This window comes from Amblyomma americanum, chromosome 1 (genome assembly GCF_052857255.1).
Source record: "Amblyomma americanum isolate KBUSLIRL-KWMA chromosome 1, ASM5285725v1, whole genome shotgun sequence".
NCBI lineage: Eukaryota > Metazoa > Arthropoda > Arachnida > Ixodida > Ixodidae > Amblyomma > Amblyomma americanum.
In genome coordinates, this window is record NC_135497.1 from 197,045,324 (window position 1) to 197,072,850 (window position 27,527).

Below are 27,527 nucleotides of genomic sequence, written 5' to 3' on the forward strand. Positions count from 1 at the left end.
TGCTGCAAAAAATTGCCCAGAAAAACCTGAACTGCGGAAATTTTTTCTGAATAACGTGATTTGCTCATGAATTTGAGCTCAAAAATATCGCCAGTTTTTACCCCTGAATATCGGAAAAGTAAAACACGAGAACAAAGGGTCCTAATCATGTGATACACCATGCAGTTAGAAGTACTTTGTGTGAATGGATAGAGCTGCATTTAAATGGCCATAACTGAACAAGAATTGTAATGTTAAATGATTTTTTGAAAGAAAAATATTTTTTGAGATTCCCAGCTAGAGTCAGCGCCTAAAATGCATGACTATATAAATATGCACTGATGGTGCCTCTAACCCCCTGGAATTTGTGGCAGTGCGCTCTCAGTGCAACACCTTGAATCTGGTGTGGTGTCTTGAAATAGAGTACCATTGTTCGTCTAAGTCGAAATGTTAATCAGGCGAGTACATAAAGGCAGGCAGCATGCAGTACGTTTGTTTCGCTGGTCAAAGGGTTGAGCCATTTGTCTAAGCAGCTCTCAAAAGCCGGCAATAACGCCAACAATGCCATACTGGTGGTTGCCTTGACAAAGGATCTTATCTCAGAGTTCATTCGTTCAGTTTGGTTTTTTACATTTGGTATGGCCATTTCGGCCTGATCTCTGAAGAGGTTGACTCAGATGGTTTGATGTCTTGCCATACCCTGCTTTTCCCGGGTGAATTTGTCATTGTCCTCGACAATGTACAACGACCATACATTTAGCTGTTTTATTAAACAAATCCCGTTTCTTTTGGATCTCTTTAAATACATCTTTTTTTCTCATTTTATGGGTTGCTTTTTGGCCTTTAGTGTTTGCTACTTCAGGAATAGCTTCATTATGGCTTTCTTTCCTCCTTTAAAGGTCATTTCTATCCATGTCTCTTGTCTCCCTTGCTTTTTGTTCCTTGTACCTGCAGCAGCTCATCGTCTTCGTCATCCTCACTTAGAATACTAGCGGCGCTCCTAAAATGTGCTGGAGTCCTATCACCACTTTAACTACTGGTAACTATGATGTTAGTGGGCTGTATGAGGTGTCAAGAGTTATGCTAATGACTAAGTTATGATGAGCAGCAACATTACATATGATAGTTTGGACATTGAAAAAAATATATTTTCCCGTGTAACGTGACATGGAGGTAAGAAGTAAATGTGGTGGTGTCTGGGCATAAAAAGTGAAGGGCTTAAAGGAGCACTGCAAAATTTTTTCGCTGCAGATTATTCTAGTTAAGAGGATTCCTTGTGCATTCCAAAGACCATTGCAAGAATAGTGATCAAAATCAGAGCGAGCAAGCAAAAATTTTTCTACTTGCGAAATTCAGAATAAAAAGATGGGGTGAAATCAAAGTTGATTTCACTCGGCCAGTGCTAGGTTGAGTTGCTACTAATCTGAACTGTGCTTTGCACACATGTGGTGTAAACTTTGCCATGCCAAAGCAGCCCACAGCCATACACATTTAGGGTGTTGTCATTCCGCATACACATGTTGCTGACAGGACAGAGTTGCCTTGGGACATACAGCAGGGCTTCTGGCTCCCCAATACCTGTTTAAATCCTTTGAATGATGGTGAGGTTGGATGGCTACCACCTATTTCCTACTTCCCCCTTTTATCTGTCTCCTGTTATTTTCACATTTTTGTTCATAGTGTCTGGCAAGAGGTTTTAATGTGATAGCGTTCAGGCGCTTGTTCTGTAGAAAATATGGCGTCATCAGTGTTGGCGTTAAGAGCGGAAAATCTTCGGAGCAGCAACCTATGTGGGCCATCTAGGTCACGTGACCTTGTGGCGTCATCACAACCTGCCCACTGGATTGTGAGCAAGCTGACCACCTTGGCAGGTGGCAGTCCAATTAATGACTGGTCACGAAAGGTATCTTGGGAAGAGCAACCTGGGTCGCACAAGCCCCACTGGTGGCAGCACCTCCCATCGCAGGGATGTAGTGCATAGCTTAACCGCTGCACCACTGCACCAGGAAGGGTGTGAGGACTCCCAGGGATCTATGAAAGGAAAGTCGAGAGTGACCAATTCTGCATATATGGGCATGAACCCGTTAACACAGTCGCATAATATCCTTAAGGTGGATCTTTAGTGACCCCTTTTTTTTTCTCGAATAGTTTGAACAGCTGTGCTAGTCTCCATGATAGTTTGAAACAAAATGGAAAGTGTTGACTGTATCTTATCTTGTATCTTATGTATCTTATCAGTTTTTGATTGTAGTTCCCCGTTTGTTTTTTTTTTCCAATGTGAAGAGTTTACAGTATGAATCACTATGTTTTCGGTTAATTTTCAGAGTTTAAACCATTCAAGTTCAAGCTTGATGCCTCTAACAGATGGAAAATGCAGTGCGCACTTTGGTTGGCGCCTCATATCTACTGCCAAAAATCATCGCTATGTATTGACATCATCGGCTAGCCCGAAACGAGTATTTGGTTTCGGTGAGCTTCTTGGGTGGTGTCACCGTGTCCCATACATTGCATAGAAAGATTAAATAAAAACCACATGATTGATTTGCATCACAGGGCCCCCTTAAGAAAAAAAATTGTATGAGTCTATGCTTATCTTTGATTTGCATTCTAATTTCAATGAGTTTTCATGTCTAGGATCTCACTGCAAACTAAGGCAAGCATTGAGCTGCTGTATTGCATCAGGCAACTTGGAATAGGCGAACCAGCTGTTTCTTTAAAGCATTGATCGAACAATGGTGCGAGGGGCTTGTTTAATGTGTTGTAATCTGAAGAAGCGATCAGGCCTGAAATCCAAGTAGCACAAGTCAACAGAGGTAGTTTTGAGTGCCATAGTGTTTTCTTTGATGTCTCCAGGAATACTGCAGTTCATAACATGTGGCCTTAATCAAGGTTTCAATTCTTACCTGGAGTGAGGATCGATTTGAGCAAATTTTTGGTGAATATGATTCAACTTTTTGAGTCGCGCTCCGTACTAGCCCAAAGTCATTCATGAAAGCTGTGTATGTTTTTCAATCAGGCCTAAATCATCCGAAAAGTCTTCCAAAATAGTTTCTTGTAAAACCAAAGCCTTGTAAAGCATCTTCAAGCAATTTACCATATTATAATGAACACGGATAGTACGAATCATTGCCTATATCGAACTGTTCCTAAACATTTTCAGCAAGCACGTGCATTTCTTACTTAATATGCAAAACGAGGTTTGCCATAAAACACAAATATTAATCTGCAGAGTGCAAAGTTGTACCCACTCGGATGGCAGGCGGCAGGCTTTGCCTCGGTACAGTGTGGGCGACTGGTGGTGCGGCAAGCGTTAGCGCCACGGTTCATGCTTTATCTTGCAAGCAGCGAGAATAGGTGGTAGCCAAGCGGTCGGCACCTAATTGCGCCTCTCGCACCTGTAGATAGTGCCCCAGAGCTAGTGACACATTTGGTTGTTACAGCTTTTCAGCAGCCATCCTCTGCTCACGTTGACTGTCGAGCGGAGGTGGTGAAAACGGTGATAGCTTTCGTCCGGGCATCTGATTTTTTACGCAATACCACTATGATATGAGAAAGCTAGCCTAGCTGGCGTTTGACCTGCCACTGCGGAGTGCTGCGGTGCTTTGTGGGAAAGCCAACCTGACTGGCATTTGCCGTTCGGTTTTTGCGGCCTCCGCAGTCGCCACGAGTAGCTTTGAAATGTTGATAAATCTAGAGAAATGGTCTCTCCCAGTTGTCGTTCTTTAGCTGATTAAGTATTGCTTCTCAGGCATGAGTTTATGGCGAAATTTTATATTTTGAGTGTCAGCTGTGTCGAACTATTATAAAATTTTTACCTCTGCTATAATGAAGTTTCTGCATATTAACTTTTTAATTTTCATGTGAGTGCATCATCGCAAACGGTATGGCGGATTTTCTTTATGAGTTTCTTCAGTTTTTTTCGCCATCTTCAAAAACGGTCTCAGCTCAAACTAATAATGTCGAAAAACTGTATCTTGATATATTACACGTTACTTTGAAAATTATTTGCTCGGGGTGAAAAATTTATATCGAAGACACTCTGTAAATGGACTTTTTTCATGTAGTGTGAGAAAAAAAGTTTTAGCTCAGAAAGTTTGAGTTATAATTTTAAACATTTAGTGGCTTGTTTATAAACAAATTTGAAACATTTTTTACGTTCCAGAATGTTTTGATCTTTTTTCTCCAAGTGATATTTTCTTCTGAATAAAAATTTTTTACTTAATTTTCAATTCTTTTGTATGTTTGCAGATTTTTCTCTCAATATTCGCACTAGGTATATTTGTTGAAATCTCTTCAGAAAGCAGATTCTGTTGCCATTATTTTCGTGCGTATTGCGTTTTTTTATGCCGCGTATTTTGGAGAAAATACATTGTCTGAGACCTACCAAGAAACAGTCATTTTTCCCATGGTAACGGTAGAGTGAAGTTCCCAGAAAAAAACGTTTTGAATAAATAGTGAATTTTTTAGTGACGTTTTCAGTTGTTTAGCGCAAGAAACATTTCTCACCCTGCGTTTGACGCATGATAGCCTTAGCCGCTTATGTGCCACAAAACCCAATGAACGGAACCAAATCAGTACTTTCCTCCGTAGCCACTCTTTCACTGCGGTAGGCCACTAAATATGTGGTGTCCGGCGAAATTACATCTGTTTGTATTAATATTGGCCTGAACACAAACTTGCTTTCAACCTTTAAACCATGATGCTCTCTCCCTGTTAGTGTTATACCTACTGCTTTCCTTCACAGTTGATTTGCTTGTCAGGGTTTGGTTACTAGAGTTTTAATACTAATTTCACGATTGGTTCTTACAGTTTGTGGTGACGTCACTTTATACTTGAACTTTGGGCTCTGATTGGCATATACTCTTAGTCCGGGTCAGATTACGCATTGATGCATTAACATTGGGTTGCCAGGCGAGGGGCGAGGAGCTGCAATACTTACTTCATCATAAATGCATTTCATGTAGTGCATGGGGCATGGGTGAAAGTTGTCATTAGCTTGGCTTTATCGAAAAGACAGGTGCAGTTTAGTTTCCTTTTTTTTTTCCTTCTAGTTATGGGTAGCTAGATGTATGAGCAACTTACTGTGGGGCAAACAGTGTTGGCACAATATGTTGCAACCAAAAATTCCCTTGTGCACCTGCTACCCAAAGACAGTGCTGCTTAGTGGTCATGAGTCTTAAGGGAGATGGGGGGCCGATGAACTGGACGCTTTCAAAAGTGCCGTTTGTGGTCATGTGGTCTAGGTGGCGCAGGACCTGCTCCGCTCAGAGGGGAGGGGGTCCCTGTATTGTCCTGTGGGAGAGTGCCGAGGCTGGGAGTTCTGTTCTTTTTTCTTTTTTTAACGTCTGAACTTCCTCGCTTTGTTGCATCACTGTGCAGTGTTCCTTGTAGTGGAGATGAGCTTTTGTCCAGTTACACCAGATTCGTAGTATTTACACTCAAAGGTTCACATCGCTACCCATCCTTGCTGCTATCACTGCTCTTACTGTGTATGTTGTTATAGTATGTGCCAAATTAAGTTTTTTTTTTCTTTTTGATACAGCATAACTGACACTGGTCATGTCCTCACGGGTTACTTTTTTAAAGCTTGCACACGCATCTTGCACAGAGAGAAGACAATAGTGATGCAACATGCAGTGCAGTTCAGCTTATTTTACTGTCTTATTGTGTTCTGTGTGTGTTATAAGCAGGGGTAGGAACGCCGAATTCAGTTTTCGAAATTCAGCAATAACCGATTAAGGGCAGTATCTTTGACATGCACACCGCAACTAGCTGGCTAATGACCAGGAGTTAAGCTCAGTCAAAGGAGAAATTTACGGAAGTCGGGGGCATGATAAGAGTTTAGTACCAGTGGATTAATGCAGTTGTGCGCTTCGATGTGTGGCCCTTTGCCTTACACGCCTCTGCAGACTAGGAGTCTCCACCTCCTTGCCATCTGCTAGCGAAGCTGTTTTTTCACTGCCGTCACTCGCTTAGAGCAGTTACTTGGTTGAGTAGGTTTCTGCACTGCGTGTAAGGACACTGTTCTGAGACTATGCACAAGTGTCTAAAAAAAGGTCGTGTTCTGGCTACTGCAACAGTTCAGAGACAGTTCCATTGCTGCCATAAAACACAGACTGCATAATGCCCTACACTCTTGTTTCAACCCAGCTCAAAAACCTAACGCTAACATGACATTCCAGTTCTTAGAATAAACTTGCATGCATTATTGAACACAGACTATATAATGCCCTACACTCTTGTTTCAACCCAGCTCAAAAACCTAACGCTAACATGACATTCCAGTTCTTAGAATAAACTTGCATGCATTATTGAACACAGACTATATAATGCCCTACACTCTTGTTTCAACCCAGCTCAAAAACCTAACGCTAACATGACATTCCAGTTCTTAGAATAAACTTGCATGCATTATTGAACACAGACTATATAATGCCCTACACTCTTGTTTCAACCCAGCTCAAAAACCTAACGCTAACATGACATTCCAGTTCTTAGAATAAACTTGCATGCATTATTGAACACAGTCTATATAATGCCCTACACTCTTGTTTCAACCCAGCTCAAAAACCTAACGCTAACATGACATTCCAGTTCTTAGAATAAACCTGCATGCATTATTATTATTTTTTGACTGCTCATTTCACTTCTGTTTAATTTTTTTTATTGGCGATAGCACTCCCTTCTACAAGAACAGCTATAAGTAAGAATATTTGTGCATTAATTACTGGTAAATAGACTGCTCATAGTGACAGATAAACTCTAAAGTGGCTTTTGACTGCACAGGTATACAATATTTTATCGCCAAAAAAATGCTGTATTTGGCCCATAGAAAATATTTGCATTCTGAAATAAACATAGAAAAAAGCCCACCGAATTTTCAGAAAATAAATACCTAGAACTCGAACATGGTAGTTATAAGAAATAGTTGCACAGTGGTCATCCTAGTTGCCAAAATAACATTTTGTTGCTTCTATATTTAGTGAAACTGGAAGACAATTTCAATTGCTTATTTAATAAATTTGAGGCAGTACAATTAGATTTATCCTTGCTAGCCCCCTGAGTACTTTTTTTTTTTAAAGTACCAAAATGGTCATCTGGTACCCATGCTGCCATCTGTCGGCAAACCAAAAAAGATGCTTTGGATGAGTCCTACTCTCCTTAAACGGGGCACAAGGTGGCAGAAAACGCACCACAAGCTGGGCTGGTCATGAGCTGAAATGACAGCTGTCTGCTTATGATGAGCCCAGAGGTGGGCATCCTCACGAAGGCGAACCCTCATGAGGGCGTTCTCACCCTCACCTCATGACGATTTCAATCGGTGAGGTGAGGTCGAGGGTGAGGGAGTAAGGCATGATGGGTTGAGGGAGGGCAAGATGCACTGTCTGAGGGTGAGGGTGGTGGCCTGAACCGTACTCTGAGCTAACGTTTTTTGTCTGTGCAGCCCGTTATGAATTCTCATTTTAAAGCACTAGTTATTAGGGTGAAGGTTCCCGGGGAAGACGTAGTTTCTGCAGTCTGGACATCCATGAGGCGAACACGAAAGATGGGGAGCCGCAAGCAATCTCCTTCGCCGTGATTTACTACAGCGCTGACAATGCTATGCCGAAAAAAGCGCTCTTCTAACTCAAAAACCCTCTATTTAAAAATTGTGTAAAGTCTAAGGGGAAGCACCCTGTATAGTGCGCTAACAAGGGGGCAATGGCCGGGCTGCACGGGTGGCCGCCGGTCCATCAGGAACCATGGTACCTGTCAGCCCCGAGCCTGTCAGATGATCAGAGTGTAGAGTAAAACATGTAGAAATTATACCTAGTAAGGCAGTTGAATTCCCAAGTTCTAAGCCTTTCCTGGAACGAAGTCTGATTTCAGCTCAGTGTGGTTTCAAAGAACTGGCTGCAGCGGAAAAAAATGCTTCTACGAAATTCCATTGTCAAATCAAAGCCTGTTGATGGCGTTGGTGTGGAATTTTTTCATTCACAATGCGAGTAGTTTAGTGCAATCGTAGAAATGCGCCATAGCAAAGTGGTGCCGCAATGTGGTGGGCAAAGCCAACCACTGCAGTTGTACCATGGAAATAAAGCAGCAGCTTAACCACCTTGGTCTGAATCATCGCTCGCTCCACCTTGTACTGTACGATGTGCTAAAAAAGAAAAATTTGTACTGTTGTTCAAGTAACAGGAACACTTCTCTTGGTTTATTTCTGTCCCTGGTGAGATGTGTGACCACGTAAACAAATTTTTCTTTTTTAGCACATCGTACAGAACCAAATTTCTTGCAGGCATGGTAGGGAATTGACGCTCAGTATTTGGGTAACACGTAGACATGCGAGAAAAAAAGTCACTGCCGGTTCAGCTTGGGGTTAACGAGAAATTATCGTGCGCTATCATCATTAGCCCTGGCTTTGCATGGTTTATCTTGACTTTCTATGCTTTTGCTTGACCTGAACTGGCTTACTTTGGTTGATATATCATATGATGTAAGTTTGCGTGATATTGCATCATTTTAGACTTGTACTGCGGTAGAATTGGTCATTTTCTACATTCACAGATCTCTGGGAGTCCCGATACTGCTCGTGGCGCAGAGGTGCAGTGGTTAGGCTGCGCCACTGCCCTGCGATGGCAGGGGCTGTTTCTTACTTCTTGGCGGAGTGGAAGCGCTAGGGCACTAAAATGGCAACAACAGGAGTCGTTCACTTCAGACTGGGGGAATTGGTGATTACCATTATTCAGCCCAAATGTGGCATTTTAGCGAGCTGTTTGATTTTCCAGTGGCCTGAATAATGATTTATTATAAGCGACAGCATAAGAGCCTTACTGTGGTGGAAAGCCGGCATCGCACTGGGGAAGACACTAAAGAAATAAAAAACTTCATAGCTAGGGGAGCGGGATCCGAACCCGCGGCGGCGCTAAAAAAATCAGTTCCGCTGGCCGCTGCTTCAGACCACTATGCCATCGCCACAGCTGTTTTTTAAGTATGGCATTTATTACATTGAAAATATATTCTATTTACATTAACTGAATTATTTACAAAGCTTTATGAAATGCCACAAAAGGTATCGCAAGAAAGAGACAACAACAGAGCAATAGACGCGAGATAAGGCTGAGCACATCACCAAGAGGGAGTGCCACTCTGGTCTAAGGTTGGTCCGTTCACACTTCCCTCAGATGAACAATCAGTTGGGAGAAATTTTAATATCCTGCCTGTACGAACTGCCAAGCTCTCGAGCTGTGCTTTCATTGTTGCCGTCTTCGTCATGTAGTACCCGCATTCACGCGTGTTAAACTGCTAGTCTCTCACGCTGTAGTTTGAAAGCGTGGCCTTCATCATCTTCCATCCGTGCGCGTGGAAGCTTCATCAGACAAGCGTGAAACAAACCGCACGAAATTCAGAAGACCCAGTGCATTACTAATCATTTTAAACTAGAAAGAAGCATCTTCCGTCTTCCAGACAAAACCTTAGATAAGGGGCAGAGACTACCTGGAGGGGACTCCAGACGCGATCCTTAATTACTCATTACTTACTATCAAAATTCTACCCCGGTGATTACGATCAGGAATGTGCACTATGTGGCGAAATAGCCACTTACGATCACATATTGTGCAACTGTAAAGAGGAGCCGCCACCAGAATCTCTAATGCAATTTCCTACTCTCAAGCAATGGTAGGTTGTGTTAGTCAGCTTAGAGCTGTGCGTTCAAACCTGGGCCGTTAAATGGGCTACTCAGGTCGGTATCAGCCGTGGGCTGATAGCCACCTAGCATGGGTCATCTGTATTTGCCTTTTTGGACAAAAGAAATGTTTTGCAATCAATCAATCAGCGCTATTGCAATGTCCTCATGTATTGGTAATTAATCAACCTACAAACTTTTTGTTCTGAGTCTATTCTGTGCTTATCACTTATTGTAATTGTCGTAGTAAACGCTACTGCATTCTTTTGTAAATATTCTTGGCGTACATTAGTTTTTGTACGCAGACACTACAACGCGCGAACTCATGTTAGCAGTTCATATATATAACAGTGAAATGTTATAAGTGTAGGGCACATGTATGCAGCAGTACGTGCCACAAGTAAGGGCAGAATGATATTTTGGGGCTAAACTTGTAACTGTCTCGGTTTTGTCTCACATATTAGCTCGAACAACACACACGTACATGCACACACACAACAATATAAGCATCTAGCCTCTCGTCCAATAGCACTTTGAGGGCTTGTTGTATATGTTTATTAGCCAGCAATATCGCCAGAAGTTACCTGCTACAAGAAATAACCAGTTTTAAAAATACTGTTTGTGAGGGTGAGGGAGGGTAGGATAACTTTTCAAAATGAGGGTAACGGAGGGCTGTGGATTCAAAAGTGAAGGTGTGGGAGGAAAAATAAAAATGAGGGCATTTGCCCACCTCTGGATGAGCCTGGCTTGTCCAAGTCCACTAAGCAGTGAGAGAATACAACCAGTGTTTAATGAAAATGTTGAAATGCTGAAGTGTAAATGAAGTTGAATAAAATAAAGCTTAATTAATGTAGGTTTATGTATGAGTTTAAAATAAGGGCATAAATTTATCTGTATCCTTTGAAAAATGTTGCCTTGCGATTGTGTTTGGTTGGTTGTGATTGATTGTGATTGGTTGCAATATTCAGAACAGTGCCACTATAAAGTGGCACACTACTTGAAAGCCACTGCCCGATTTGGACAGATAGCAAAAGGCATCAATTAGTGTACAAAGCTCTCCCCTGTCCTTTGTTGCTATCGCTACTCAATACTTTCTATACTTCTCACTAACCTCTCCCTTTCTCTTTCACCTCCGCCGGCTGCAGCTCAGGTGCTTAGGATACTAGATAGCAATTGCCGCAGCTGGCAACATTCTTTTCCTTCCCCTTTTTATTTATTTTTAAATAAACCACTACTACTACATCAAAGGGTACACTTCTTGCAAACCATCAGACTTTCTAGTTTGAAGAGTGCCTCCTTCTCCTCTTCACCTGACTTTATTTACTGGGAACTCCGAGACATTGGTCTTGTAGGTTGTGTGTGCGTTGGGGCTGAAATAAGATGTGGCTTGTGGAGCATGTGGCTTTTATAGCGCAAGGTGCATTCTAAGTCACGGGAGTGGAAATAGTACTGCCGCCTACAAACTTGAAATGAGTGCTTAAGCGTGCGGCTTAGACTGGCATTTTGCGTAGCGAGACTTTGCTGTCGGAACGTGCTTCACGATGTATTTGCAGTGGCTGACTGCAGTGTATACCATGCAACCATCCTAACATTGTCTCTGTTCCTGCGGCTGACATTTCATGGCACTTATAGCAGCCCAAGCCATTCGCTTGAGCATTCGTGTCTAGTTTGTGGGCGGCACATGTCCAGTTCTGATGATTTTTACTATTTTTGAGTGGAATAGTGCTTTGGCATAGAGCCTTTGTGGTTTTAGTGCCTTTGGTCATTTGATTGATGCATGCATGAGTGGAACTTCACCACTGCAGTGCTTTTGGCAGTGTGAATGCATTCCTGAGCATACTGGCAGCATTTTTTTTCACCTGCAGTTTGGCAAAAACAGATTTGGGCAGCTTGCTGTGCCAACTTATTAGAACAGTAATATGCAGGAATTAAAGTGATATTCTCACCCATCACTGGCCCGATGGCTATAACTCTTACTGAGCAGGAGTTTGTGGTTTCAGTGACAGCTGCATTTCAATGGTTGCCAGTATGCTTGTGTCCTGAGATTTTGGTGAACATTAAAGAACTCTAGGTGGTTGTATTAATCCAGAGCCCTCTCCCAGGCATAAGTGGCGAGTGGAGAGAGCATGTCACAAGTGTGCAGCCGTGTGATGAGTGTTTGTAGGTGTGACTGTGTGTTCCTCAGCTCTGCGGTTTTGGTTTGGCACATGTCAAGGCCCCAAATGTTTTACTGCGCAGCGCTGATAGGGATCACATTTTGGAAAGTCTAAAAACTGATGTGGATATTACTTATGGTGAGCTATAAATGTCTTAAAATGAATGAGATGCCAAGCTATTTGATTTTAGTTAGCCAGCATGCGTAACATGTCTTAGCTGTTTTCTGATGTCCGCCATCGGTGACTAGATTATACCAGAGAAAACTTTTTTACTAAAACAACCTGTTCTTAAAAGTTTCAATCTGTGGTGAAATGCCATGTGTACATTTAAGCTAAGGTGTACGTTTTATAGTTTTATCTATTGGGTTTCTTTTCTCGTAGACCGTTGTTTTGTTTTTTCGTTCAATTTTTGTACAGGGGTCAGATTTTGGGATATCTACTGTATATTTATGCATTCTGCATCTATACTGGCCTTGTACATGCTCCAACAGACGAGACATAGTAGCTTGAGGAGCATCAGAAGGATGGTTCTGCGAGCCCCCATTTTGTGTTGCGTGTCATATTATTTCAGACTGTTATGCGTTAAATCAAGTGAAGGGTGTTCTGTGTGACTTTGGCTGGTACTAGTCTCATCTGTGTCTGGTAGATGCAGTAGTGCTCCAAGCACCTATCTGAGGCAGCATTTTGAAGACTTTGTCCTGCAGCTGAAGGTGGGACTCCGTATCTATTGCATGAACTAAGAAAGTATAAGTGTCAAATGTATCAGTATATGGAGACCACAAAATACCTCTGTGCAAAAATGTGACTGCAAAGGAAACCAACGCTGGAGCAGAAAAAAATTTTAGGTAAAAGCATAAATATGCAGCTTACTTCACTTATCATTTACTGCAGGAAATCAAATTTGTTGTAAGTGTTCTTTTAGGCCGCACTAGAACTCTCGACAGACGCAATACAAATGCAAAATGCATAAATGATGGTGCTAGTATACAAGGCTGTGCAAGCCCAAAAAGTTGGGGCTGTTCTTGGATGTCCAAAATAGCATTCATAGTGGAATCGCGTTAATTTGGCCTTCTTTTCTAATAGTGCATGTGCTTGCAAATCTTTCCTAAGCTGAAGGAGCACCATATCAGCATATGTGTGACACTTGATAGTGGAGTCCAGAGCCATGTCACCAACATCATGATAGTAGAACTCGTGTACACTTGGGTTACTGTGTCAAGATTTTTTTTTAGTTTACCCTGTCAGTTATGTCCTTGGTCAAGTTTGTATTCATTCATAATTAAAAAAAATGGTAAAAGCGTGCCTAATGGATGCAATGTGCTATTCTTCATGGCTTAAGGAAATACTAATTACAGCCGAGTCCACTTATAACGATCATGACAATTGCAGGGATCATGTTGATTATATCCAGGGTTCCTAATAACTGGACTCTCCATATTGCAGTAATAAATGCCAAGTTAGGCAAAAGTAATTTTTTAAAAGGTCTTTTATGCACGTCTTCTTCATACAGGCCCTATCATAGGATTTCCCAAACTCTCAAGAGTGGTCATGTGACCCTCAACCAGATCCTTTCTGCCAACAACCTGCTTTTAGGATGTGGTATAACCACAAAATTAAGAAATGAGTGATCACAGCAACTGGTGGTAGGTCGGCCTCCGCGTATCCAATCTTTGACCAAGCTTTACAAATGCAGTGATGGAGCTAGTGCAGCACACATGCCCACAGAGCGTATCCATTGCACTGCCTGTTGTGTGTGCGCTGCATGGTCGATCGCCAAGTGTGCCAAGTATTTTCGCTTTCAAAGCTGTCCCTATCTCACGCCCGCTCAAGACCAGCTGGTACACGCACATGCACTGATTGACATGTAGGCCATTGGCATGGGCTTGACGAGCAGTTTTAGTGCTGCCTTTTCTTTTGCTTTCTTGGAGTCGCCATGTTGCTTTGGAACGATGTGTGAGGTGTTTGAGAAGCCGGGAAACTCTTCGGTCACCATGCTTGGGAAGCACGCGTATTCTAATTGCAGGGTAGAATTTATGGCGCCTTCTCGTTCGCTCTAACAGTGTTGTGCAGTGAGGGTTGTTTGTTGTATCTGAGACGCAGTGCCGTTGGCGTAATGCATACTGTGCTAATAGCGCCATCCTCGTTCAAGCTAGCATTCATTATAACTACAGCCGTTGTAAGTGGGCTCGACTGTACTGTTGTGCCGTAATTAGTAGCTATTGTGTTGGCTTATTCCTCATTTGCGTTTGGTAGGATTCAGTGTGAACAGCTAAAAATTTGTCAGGTTATTAACTTCGTCTCAAAAACGCCAAGAAAATGTCATACCTTGATTGGATTAGAGTAATTAGCATTTGCATCTTGTGTAAATGCCAGGTGGTTTGAGCATTGCAATGAGAGGGGAAGTAATTAATAATAAAAAAATAATAAACATTGTTTTTTGCACTTTTGCAGATGCGGACCAAGGTGCTGTCAGATGCTGGCAGTATGATATTCTATTGTAAGTATTTATGTGCTGTAGTACGCTTTTTCCTACATGGCACTGTCTTCTATAGGCAGAAAGGAAATATGCACCGGCACTTCCTTCTCTTATTGTTGCAGCATTGAACGCAGTAGACAGCACAGATCAATACTGCAGTTTTACAGTAGCCGTGGCTTATTGAAGATTGGTGTTCTTGGCATTCTCAGAGCTGTTGCTTTATGGGTTACTGCACAGATGTCATCAGCTGTGCAGGCACAATTACTTCTGAGGCGTATGTCATGCATGGCTCAAAATTTTAATGTAGGCCTTGCCGTGTTGGGAACTTGTCAGAACATGTTTTTGATAGGATTGATTCGTTTATTACATATGACGGGCCGTTGGCTTCAAGCAGAGGGGCATCAGAAAATGGATTAAAAAATAGGCAACTGAAAAACATGTAAGAAAATCAAAGCTGGATTGTTTTTACTGCAAGCAAATGGTTGTAATATTGTAGTGGGTCACTGTGTAATGAAAATAAAAAGTGTGTTGGATCCTTGTAAGTGGGTAGTGAGTTATACTGGTGGTGTCTTGTATGCCGCGTTACAAGATGCATGAGATAAGGGGACAAGTTGATCATAAGCTTGTTAAAGACGGAGAGGAATTCAGCTTGATTGCTTTTTGGTGTAATTCAAAGGTAGGTGTGCATTTTACCATCAAACCTTTGGAAAGAGAGTTGAACTTTGAGAATTCGTAAATATGTCCCTAACTGCCTTTCTTTGGATTATTTTACATAGCTCGACTTTACCACTTGGCTGCTGACGTGAAACATGCGTGCTTGGTACTCGCCGCGGTGGCCACTTTTTGATGGAGGCAAAGTGCTATAGGCTTGTGTACTGTGCAATGTCGGTGCATGTTAAAGAACCTCAGATTGTTGAAATTATGTGGAGCCCTCCACTACGGCGTCCCTCATAACCAGAGTTTCTTAGGGACCTTAAACCGTATAAACCAAACCAAACCTAATGTTATGCATGTGTACTCAAGTGTTTGATAAATAAAAACTGAGTAATTTCACATTGGTGGGGAATTTTCAGGTTTGTGTATAATGAACTCGAATTTACGAAGAGGGATAAAAGCAGATCAATAAAGAGAAGGTCTAACTTTATTATGTATATTCCAGGGTAGGTAAAAAATGAAGGTGACACACAAATATTTATAGTTATCATTTTTGTGCACTGGTAAGGAACTGAATGTAAAGGTAATAAAACAGTCGCAAAAACAGTCTGTGCTGAATATGCTGGGGGAGTACCCCTTGCCTGATAAAAGGGGCTTGCTTTTTTTTTCCTGTACTTGGAATGTTGCAGTGCAAATTATTTAATTTGACTTCATCCATTGCATATTTTTTTCAACTAGTTCTGTAGCTCTTATCTTCATTGTACATAGTAGACGTAAAGCATAGTTTGAAAACTATTTTTGCAACTTTTCTTTTGACAGTAACTGTGGTGCTCGCAGTTTGTGGCCAGGGTTTAGCCAGCCGGCGTAAGTATTTTATTTCATATACTTTAATAGATTTAGCATGTATTGGAACAAGAAATAACTTCAAAATCTAAAGTGAGACAGTTACATCTCTAATGGGACCGCTACTGGGTGTGTGTTGTTATGTCTATAAGCAATGGCTTGGATATGTGTTGCACGCTTTTGTTCCTGCATGTAGTAAATTGACTTTCCCACCTTGTCAAATGGTTTTCGCTAAACAGTAATATTGAAAGTATGTGCCATTAGGAGTTAATCTGACTTAAGATTTTTGGGCGTGTTATGAAAGTTTGTACGTGTTTCAGTGGCTATATGAATCAACACTGTGAGTATAAACTAGAAAGAGAGGCGTTACAGTACCTTGGGGCTGTAGGGTTGTGTAAATTACTGTGAGCTAGTATAAAATGTCACAACAAAGCAGGCCGTGAAAGCTGCTGCTGCCTTTTTTACCTTGTCTTGTCAAATTCTGTGCCTTTAATATCATTGCTGCTTGGACACATTGACACGCCACCTGAGCGAAGTGATAGGTATAGAGTGGCATTTGAGTTGCACAGTGCTCCAAGACAATTGCTAAAAACATTCTCTTGATGAGCTATAGTGGCGCTACTACCATCAAGCATCATTTTAATAACCTTAGCCGTGCCTAGCATATAAGTGCACTCACAGAGGAATATTGACAACAAAAAAAGTTTGTATGCAAATTATTTAGCCTTTCTTTTTTAACTAGATGCAAGTTGTGATTGAAAGGCTAGCTGTGAGTAACTGCATGCTTGGCATCCATTCATTTCTTTGCTGTTTGTCAGCTCTTCTATTTTACAAATCCTGAGCTCTTCTGTTTTACAGATCCTATATCCTGCAGGTTTATCAAACCTAGATATATCGAATTTGTTTATATCGAATGGTCAGAACATCTCCTTGATAATTGTTTTGAAAAAGTATAGCACTATTCTTAACATTTTCCAGACATGTCCACCAGAACATTCCGTGATGTATTAAATGGCATGCCGCGCCCATGCAAGTGGCACTTCTAATGGTGCTCTCGCGATCACTGTTCACGCGTTTGAGCCAGGTCAGCAATGCGGCCTTGGACAACTGCTGGCGATGCTAGCGTTGTAAAACTGCGTGACAAAGTGAATGTTGTATGTGCTTGATGGTAGCCTTCTGTCTCATACTAATTTTTTGCGCATCACCACTGTTATACAGAAACAGCATTAAGTGCACAGTCTTTTGTGTGGTGAAGCCAGCCTAACTCGCACAAGCCTAGCGGTGGTCCATGCCTGGCGTGCTTCGCTGCCAGAGGTGTTGCGGAAACCAGCTGTACCATAATTTTAATTAGATTATTCTCAGACCTCTTTTCATAGGTGATGGATAGTTCCAAAGCACTGCTAGCTGTGGCTTCGATGCGCAGCAGGCTAGGCCTAGCGACACCTAGCGATCAGTGCCCTGCCAGAACGCTGGTGGGTGCGGTGTCACTGCCAGGGAAGCGATCCCCATTGAATTTACTATATCCAGGGTCGACTGTAAAAGTGAATGCAGAAGAGATGCTGCTAACGAAGGTTGCTCAGTTTGCACAGATTATGGCAGCTATTATGCAGGTGGACTTCAGTATTATAGCAGCACAGTTTAAAAGCTGCTGAGACTGAAGAACGTGTTCGTTTGTTTAATTATATATTGGTGGTTATAGGTCAGCTTTTTTCTTTCTTTTTTTTCAAAAATTGTCATTGAAAATTGAAGGGATTGACTTATTTGTGGAGGAAATCAACTTGTGGGGTCTAACATAGTTTTGGCCAAGCTGTGGGCAGTACGCACCCGGTGTCAGTGCCCATTCTCACCAAAATGCATGTAAAAAAAAATTAAGCACAGCTCATATACAGAATGGTTCCACTGATGAAAATTACATCTGTGCACCATTCGATGCTCATGATGGCAGTAGCTTTTCCAAACGAATGGTAAGAAGCACTAAAGTAAAGTTCTTGTAACCTCTAGAACATGAATTGCCCAGAATCTGAAATTATGAGATGGTTGGCACTTCCAGTTGTTGCTTACCAATCTTTCGAGTTTGTGATTGTGGTCCATGTTGCTTTTTTGATAATATTGCATTTATCTTTCTTATAGTCTGCTTTAGGAGTTTTTGAATTTTGCTTTGTTACAATTTATGGTATCCTTGTGTTGTTATTGTATTGTAGTGCCTGTTCTCACTTTTCTATTACTGACCATTGACATATATGTATTGTATTATTGTATTGTAGGGCCTGTTCTCGTTTTTCTATTATTGACCATTGATATATATGGTATCGATCTTCTCCCCCCCCCCCCCCCCCCTTCCCCCTTATGTAATACCCCACTTAACGGCCTTTAAGGTATAATAAATGATGATGATGAATCAACTAGCCGGCACGCTAGTGTGGAAAGTGCTCTGTTTTACCACCTTCGACCTCCATTTGCCTGCAGCTATGCAGGCCTTGTTACAGTCAAGCCCACTTATAACAGCCGCAGGTATAACGTGCACTTGCTCATTATAAACAAGTGCAGTGCTGCTGTCAAAATATGCATTCGAACAATGGCAATTCATCTAGAATACAACGAATAACTATCCATATCACTCGGTCATATTAAATGAGGAGGCGCTGTAAACTTGCCCCTGAAGTTGAAAAACTGGCTCTTCCAGCGAGCGTGGTCACCAAATAGCATCTGAGCCCCTGCAACATCGCTACGGAAAGATGTTGACCCAGAAAATAACTAAAAAGGCAGCATTGAAACTCGTGCTCAAATCAATCGTTGCCAGCGTGTGCACCAACTGGGCGAAGCATCCGTGTGAAAGCAGAAGGGCAATTGGCATGAGAGTGGCAATGTTGAAAACAGAACTATTGCGCGTGGTTGTGGATCAGCTAGTGGCAGTGATTTGAGAACTTTGAACGCCTTGCTCGCCACACTGGTCGCATATGCATCGCCTGGCTAGTCATCTCCACCTTTTGGGCTGCTACTACACAGAAGCAGCGCCAGATAACAGGCAATGCAGCTGATACATTCTCTCATGGCTGCAAAGGCCCAGAAACGAAAGCTGACACTGTTGAAAACGCTCGTGACCAGATGCACATAGATTTGTGGCAATGCATCATTGATGCAAAGCTGGCCGGATGTTGCCTTCAATGACAACGTTCGTGTAGACGACAACATCGCAGAGGGGTTCTGTGACAAACCCCTTGTGCGGCAAGTGGGAGCGCTCATCTACCGCTAGGAATCGGATTGATGGGGTCGACCTGCCACCAGCTGTTGTGCACGCTTCAACCACAGCTAGTTATACCCTGTCCCAAAGCTGATTGTTGGCAGCAAGGGTATCGTCAAGGAGAAAAAGACAACCTTAGAGAGCCTGGAAAGTGCTGTGGTAGGATCTGCTTTGATGAAATAGACGCACGACGCACTTTTATAAGAATAAACACCACTATTGACTGACTTAGTATTTTGGCTGTAATGCGCGTAGTCCACTTACTGCGAACATCGAATACAATGAAGGCAATCCGTGATATCGTCAGGTTCGCTATAAGTGGACTGGGCTGTATTTCGTTGTCTGATGAGTCCTGCCTTCTTTTATGGCAGGTTACAAATAAATGTAATGCCAGAGCTTTTTGAACCTGGGAATGCAGCATAGTCCGGGTTTTTCAGATGTTGCTGGTAGTTTCATCAATTGTAGTACTGAATAATGGGGCATCTTTATTCATGATGAATATATAGCGCAAGGCAATGGCAAGGGACAGGAACAGTAAAAGACACAAACGGGTGCTGACTATCAACTGAATTTTTTTTTCGGAGGCACAACCAATATGTAGTAGAACAAGGGGGCGGTGCATGAAGATAAAAGCTGTGTGGTCATTATTTTCACATCTTAACAACAGGTGGCGGCACTGCGGCCTGCCTTATCATTGCGTTCGGGTTGGCATACGATAAACTAAAAGTGCTCATGTGACCTCCACTGTAACCTCCCGTTAAATGCTTGCATATAACTTAAGCGCTCATACGCTGTGCTAAATGTTTCTACTGATGCTGATATGGATAGTGGGAGCTCGCGGCGGAGGAAAAGTTGACGATGATTATGAGCCATGGCCTGTGGCGCCATCTGTGGATGGAACCTGGAAGCTCCTGTGCGCATGCGGGGCCTCCGCATGCACGTACTTCTGATGAGTTGGTGTGGAACACATATGCCAGTGACTTATGATCGGTCAGCACGTGAAACTGGCATCCTTCCACAAAATGCCAAAAGTGCTGTATCGTGGAGTAGATGGCTAGGAGCTCTCGGCCGAAGACGCTGTAGCGGGTCTCAGCAGGAAATAGCTTCCAAGAGTAAAAAGACAATGGTCTTCACTCGGAGCTAATGGACTGCTGTAAGACGGCTCTGACAGCCACGCTGGAGGCATCCACCATCAATCTCTTAGGGGCGTTGCTGCGCCGGATGCGACAGCTCGGGGAGCGCGATATCCCCAACCACATGATTGTTGCTTCGAGAGCTTGCAGGATCGGTCATTGCTCATCTGGGTCACCAATGTAGGCTTAACGCCTCAGGAGCGAAGGAACAAGACCACTGCTGCGAACAGACACCAGAACAGAACCCCCTGCCGTGGCTGCACGAGCCACAGCCAGGTGGCGTCTTTATTTTCTTCGCCGGGTGGCGCGCGCTATCCGGGTTCCCGGCGCCACCCAAGAGAGGGCGCTACAAGTTAAATGATTAAGTACAATATTTCAAGAATGTGAGCCAGAGATGGGAAACTCTGGTTAGTTACCAGTTTTAGCTACTTCAGCGCATCTGTTGACTGGAAAAGAACTGATGCTTAAAATTGAATTATTCCTGTACACGCACATAGCGCGATAGGCAGCGGCAGTGACCAAATGTTTGAGGTACTGGGATATGAAACTCTTCTACTTTCGCCGGCGCCCGCTCGGAGGGGAAGTTTTTTTGGGCTGGTTGCCGTTGTCACGAGTGACGATTAGATGCTCCAGTTGGCTTCCCTCTTGCCGCTGAGTCGGGAATTTGTGCTGGCGTCTGTATTGGCTGTACAATGGTGCATATGGACGTTTCCTTCCCTGAGTGAGCACTCTAGACTAGTGTTAGTTGATGCTTGTTTTGTGTACTCCTTTTCATGACATACGTTGCGCTTGTACTTCATATTCTTGAAATCCACTACTGCTATATCTGTTGCTGTGATTATTATAAATGTGTGTCATCCTTGTAATGATATTTATTGTTTGCAATTTTTTCTTTTCTTGCACAGACAAATTAAACTGCTTGGATCATGAAGCAAATGCAACTCAAGATATCCAGCATTTTGCTTGCACGACAAATGATTCTTACAGTCTTACAATTAACTCTCCAAACCCCGGTATTTTCATTAACATGAAAGTGACAATGTTTCCTGGAGATAGTTTCGTTTTGAGCACAGTCAGTGGAAATGACACAAGAACGCTTGTCAGTTTGGATGGTGAACATCAAGCATGTGAGTAACTTCCAAAGTGTTATTTGCTATGTAGATGCTTGAGTTGTTGGCCTTTTGTCACCTTCTGCAGTTTAGAGAAATGTGGTCTGCCGAAACATTTTTTTTTCGTTTCTTTAAATTAAAATACAGCTATGACTAAGGTCCTTAATTTTCTGTGGTGGAAAATTTTATGATTTGGAAGCAAAAAATCTGCAACATTCAGCATGAAAGTTTCTTAACTAGTGTGGCGTTTTGTGCAGCAGCCGCCGCTATGTTGCGGTTTCTTGCGTCGCTGCTTCGCATTTCGTACTACGCAGTTCTGTGTCCGTTTGGCTTTTTTTTTTTTTCCTTTCCCTACTCATCACAGCTCTCACGCTACCTTATCTTCTTTTGCTATGGTCTGTGCTGCCTTCTTTTCACATTTGTGGCAAGCCTTTCTCGCCAGTGTGTCCTGCGCTTTTTGTCTTGATTGCCATGGGAGCTGATAAGTTCGCTTTTCCTCACAGCTCACGACCCTGATGGGCGAGCTCCCTGTAGTTGTCTCAAAGAACATAGAAAAAAATTCTCACTATCTTGGTACAGTCAAGGCCACTTATAACAAACACTTGCTTAATACAAACAAAAACGACGCAGCCGTCAAATCTACATCGGAGCAATGGTGCCGAGTCTCGGATCAAGCGGACATCCGTGGACATAAAATCTGGTTACAGAAAACACACAGGCACCTGAAACCCACTTGCCAAGGCATGCTGTCATAGTCTGCATTGCAGTCCTACATTAACATCAATATTTATTTCATTTTTTGCGCGAAAACCATGGAAAGGGGTGCAAGTTATGCAAAGAAAAGACAAAAAAAAAAAAGAAGCCTGTGCGCAACATCACCCCTGTGTACTTAACTGTGAGGCTGGCTGTGTCAGGAAATCGCCTTGTGGCAAAGGAGGGGCGGCTCTCTCATAGATTGTCAACAGTATACCTGTCTTCCTCTTGAAATGGGCGGCCCCGTGAATATTTTTACTGCGGCTCAGTAAAAGAGAGAGCCTATGGTGCCCGAACAGTACTACTGGAAGAGACATAATCTTATCCTGCGCTGTAATGCTTTTGTCGGTTGTGCCAGTTATCCCCTGCTCTGCATGCACTGGTCACCTGCACTGATCACCTGTTCCTTAAACATTACAAGCTGAAAGAGCTTTAGTGCTTACTTTGTCAACCCTGCACGCCAGTATGGCTCCTGTCAAAGAGCAGATAGGCCGCTGAGCCTCACGGACATCAGCCCTGCATGCGAGCTCCCCAAAAAGGTCCTTTGCCTTGTACTACATCTGTGTTAAGCTCACCAAGTGCCTTTATGCTTTATTTAGCTGAAAAATTAACTCTAGCCAAGACTAAAACTGGGAGGGTGTAGAATGCTTCCTGCACATGAAAAAGCAAAGACAGTGTCCCTATGAAATCCAAGTATCGTAGATGCAGAAATGACCATGTTTTCGGGCACAGGTAAGATTGAAACCCGGCATTAAAAAAAAAACACCGCACCGGAGCTTGGTGGGACTAATGGCGTATCGTTTCTCATTGTGTGGCACTCCTCAGGGAATTTTTAAGGCAATAGCGTTTAATGGCTCATACTCACGGTGACCGTCCGTCCATCACATCGCCATCTAGGTTACGTGACCTTGTGACCATGTGACCGCTGCCAAGCAGCAACTGCTGACGCTCTGTGCATGCGCAGCGTGACGCCACCGCTTCCTCTGCCACGTTCGCGCCAGCTGCTCTTCTCTGTCGTGAAATGAATTAAGCGCGGCAAATTCAAATAAGTGCAACGGAGTCGCAAACGGTTTTCGCCTTCCCGCAGTTAAGAGATATCTAAGTGCCTCCGACGAATTTTTACATTCTGCTTAATTAGTTCATCAGCTAAAATTTATTAAGTAAAATTATTGATATTCACTTTAGGGCCACGTGTGTTTTGTTAAGTTGTAAAGGAGGTTCCATTTCATTTCATTTTTCCTTTAAATGCCTGATGGCATTACATAAGGGAGGAGCAAAATCAAGCAACCAATCCAGTTTTTTTTTGTAGCAAGGTACCTTCTATGTGGTCCTTTCTGCCACCATGTGAAGAAAGCCTGCGAAATATAGAAAAAAAAAAGCACGATTCCGTTCTTGCTCTACCATATTGTAGTGCTGCCAAATGTGTTCTGAATGAAGAAAACGTGCGTGCTCACCATCTCGAAGTGAGCAGCCGATGGCGCTGTCAGCTTAGTGTAAGCCTGTTATACGTAGTGGCACAGGCAGGAGCTTATTGGTTTACGTTTTTTTATGGCAGCTCCACCATACTTTTTGTCAGCTTAGTGTAGAAAGTGAGTCAGCAGCACATTGTTCTGGAACGTGGAAAACGCGCACCATGATTTGAGATAAATGATACAGGCCACCAACAGCCAATTCATACGAAGCTTTTATTGAGCCATCGCAGAAAAATTTGGCAGAGATACTGAATGCGAAAGTATTACCATCCCTGGGTGCACTAACTCCCACCCCACCCACACACACGCAACCCACACACACATACACACACAACACGCACGCATGTATGCCACCACCCGGAATGCAATACGACGAACGGTTGCATCACAATTTTGATGCGAAAATTGGTTTTTGAGGAAAGGAAATGGTGCAGCAACTGTCTCACATCTCCGTAGACACCTCAATGGCAGCTTAAGGGAAGAGGTAAAGAGTCTGGGACAAACAGCTGCATCGCAGTTTTGGTGCAGATGTTCTCGGGGAAAACCGGCACCACATTGAGGTCGGTCGGTGGGGAGTACATATAGACAAACGGCATGTATATGACATTCTGAATTGGTGGTGCTCGGCTTGCTGTGTGTGTCGTACGGCCACTTGATGAGGTCACCCTATTTTTCTTGTCATCGCTGGAATTTTCTGTACCATCTTCGAATACACACACACACACACACACACTGCCAGCTTTTCTCGTAATGGGACTAGTAATGCTTGCACATTAAAAATCAAAAAAAGGAAGTGAAAACACTGAAGTTGCGTATTTCAAGGAAGCCTCCATTTTCTTTAATTGTATCATTATGCAGCACATGGAAATGATCAGAAGCTGCTCATTTGTGCATGGTCACCATGCACGTTTTTGTTCGCTCAAAATATGGTGGTTAGTGCTAGATTATGGTAGCACTTGAGCGCAGCCACTTTATTATTTTTTTTTTTCACATTTCGCAGGCTGTCTTTAAATGCCAGAAAAAAGAACCACATAGGAGATATGCTGGCACAAAAAACTGGATAGCTTGTTTCTTTAACCCCCTTTAAAACTTAACGAAATGCACATGACCCTAAAGTGAATTTGAAAAAAAAGTGCTTAATTAATCTTAGGTAATTAACTAATTGAGCGCAATTTAAGGAATACTCAAAGGAGCACCACATGACTCGAGACAATACAGCGTTGGTTTCACCAACATTGCTTTTTTAAAATCCTCTGTTCAAGCTACGTGAAATGCCTTGTATATACTGGTAGTTTCGCCTAAGATGTTTTGCAGTTTTTAAAAATGGGTGGTTTGAGTTAGAAGAGCGCTTTCTTCGACGTAGCATTGTCAGGAGTGTAGCACATCAGAGTACAGCTAAGATGTGCTAACTAGTAGGCCAGCTATTACCGTTAATAGTCTTTATTTATTCAGAGGGATGTAGCCCGCCATAAGTGATACCCATATCAATCTTCGAATTTTGAAAACATAATTACCCTCAGCGCTGTGGCCCAACAAATTTGGGCTACATCGTGCCAAAATACATGTGCTTTCAAGAAGCTTTTGAGTGTACGTAACTTGTTGAAATAGCCTAAACTTGTTGGACAACAGCGTCGAGGATGAATGTGTTTTTGAAATGCCACATCCTCTTAAAGATAATTCTTATGGTGGGCTACATGCCTCTCAGTTAATAAGGAAACTAACAGTAATAGTTAAAAAATTAACTATTAAATATTGGTTAACCAGCCTACTTGGCACATCTTAGCAGTGTTCCGTTGTGCTGCACTGTTGACAATGCTATGCTGAAAAAGCGTTCTTCTAACCCAAAAAGTGTAGTTTAAAAAACTGCATAACATCTTAGGTGAAATTTGATGGGTGTGTTCAGATAAGGACGGTATTTGAGGTCCCATGACAGTTTTTGTTTTAAATGCAATGTTTATATGCGACATGCAGATGTGTAGACACAAAGGAATAGACTTTGGTTTACTGAGAAACACTGTATTTTTCTTGGAGAAAAATCGTATATCATGAGAGGTGGAAAGCTGTGGTTTTGCAGAATCGCAAGTTTCTGTCTCTGCAGAAAGAAAACTAAAATTTTGCGGAACCTGAATATTTTTGCTGTAAATATATTGAAACTCCTCTGTTGGCAGCAGCGCAGAATTATTTTCTAGCTCATTATTTTTGGCAGAACGAAAATTGTAGACATCGTTAAAAAAGTTACACGTACCAAGGATAAGAAGCAGCGAGAACTTGAGGCTGCAATGTTTTCTCGATTTTTGCCTGTCCTTCCTACTATGGCTAGAGAAAATTCGCCCTGCATGTGCTGCGACGTGTGAGTGGTCGTAAATGTTGTCGAATCTCTGTGTCGAGTTATTTGATACGTCAATGCACGGGCAAAACGATGTTTTTTTTCCCCAATGCTATGCTATGACTGCATTTAAAAACCCATCTGTTGATTACTGGACAAAGTGGAAATGCAAAACAATTTCTTCTGTAGCTCTATTTTCGTTCATGCATAGATAGCTCTTGCTGAAAAGCTCTTATAGCTTTGCATAGTAATTCTGTGGCCTTCTTTTAAAGTTATTTTAGTAATAATATAGAAGTCCGTAAGAAGGGTCAATAAAAACAAAAAATTTCAGCTTTGTGTTCTCACTCTTTATTGTCTCATTATTGTCCTGAAATGTCCCTTTTTAAATGATGTTTATAAATTTCGTTCCGCCAAAATATTATAGCCAGAAAATACTTTTGCACTGCTTCCAACAGAAATGTTTGCATATGTTTACTGCAAATAATGTTCAGGTTCCTGAAATTTTTCTTTTGCAGCAATCCAGGCTTGCGATTTTGTGAAATTGCAAAAGCCATGTTTTCCATCTGTTGTGATATAAGATTTTTTTTTCCGAGAAAACAACAGCGTTTCTTCCAAACCAAGGTGTATTCCCTCCCGTCGACGTATTTGCACACCACATATAAAAATTAATTGAAGACAGAAAATGGTCATGGGATCTCGATTACCATCCTTATCAGAACACACACAAATGCATTGATGTGGTTAATAATTAAGGCTGCTCTTTCATCGCGTGAGGCACTAGGCCTAAAACATGGTGCTGATCGCCCTGTTGACTGTCCCATTACCCCATTCATTGTGATGTGCGAAAACGCGCCAGCCGGCGTCAGAACTTGGCCATGCCGATGGCGACTTGCGGATATCACACAGACAGCACACTACGAAAGTCCACCCTGCAGTTGTCATCTGTATTATCACTAGTGTGCTTGGTTCCAAATATAGCGTGAGGTGCCTTCTGAAGCAGTTGGATGGAGGAAAAAAACTTTCTTTATATTTGTGCAAAAATAGTAGTATTGCCTTCGACTGGTGTCAGTGTTGTGACTCGTCTTGTGCCTGTTGCAAGCATGAGTGTGCTGCTGGAAGAGCCGCATCATTTTTTGCATTAACTTGCTTGACCTTGTTGGGGTGCTTTGTTCGTTACTGGATATGTCTCAAGAGAAATTGGGCAATTAAATTAATCACATCCACATCATTCTTTGTCGTAGTCAAGCCTACATACAAAATAACAAAATAACAAGGAAAGAATGTGGCTGCTAGCAAACAATTCTGCAAAAATTGTTTTTTCGTGGAATTGTAGGAAACTAGGGCCCTTAGCTATGACGTGTATACCTTATTAAGGGCAGTGGTCTCTAATGGATAATAAGTTGCTTGCTTGCACATTTTCTTGTTGTATTTACCTGAGCCTTAAAGTAAAACCAGTAACTCAGTTCAGGTATTTGTTTATGAAATTATTGATTAGTTTTCATAGGCTCCAGCCCTGTTTTTTCCTCACTTCAAATTTTGTACAAAACTTGCAAGGGGAGCTGTTTGAAATCTATGAATTTTCTAGAGCATTATTTGAACCTAGAAAATGTTTTTGCTGCGTGAGGACGTTTTTTTAGCAAAGTATTGCAAAGTATTCTTTCTGTGGAAGAATTTGCTTCACTCCAAGTTTTGCTGGCCCACCATGGTGGCCCAATTAG

The 27,527-nt window shown here is 42.3% G+C and overlaps 1 protein-coding gene across 1 annotated transcript in view; it reads left to right on the forward strand.

The window, feature by feature from the left end:
- The window catches only part of LOC144114476 (uncharacterized), a 116,471-nt gene that overhangs the window by 6,422 nt on the left and 82,522 nt on the right, over positions 1-27,527 (forward strand). The window contains exons 2-4 of the mRNA XM_077648232.1: positions 14,254-14,299; positions 15,752-15,796; positions 21,055-21,276. Coding sequence (XP_077504358.1) covers positions 14,254-14,299; positions 15,752-15,796; positions 21,055-21,276 — 313 coding nt within the window. The remainder of the gene's footprint in view (positions 1-14,253; positions 14,300-15,751; positions 15,797-21,054; positions 21,277-27,527) is intronic.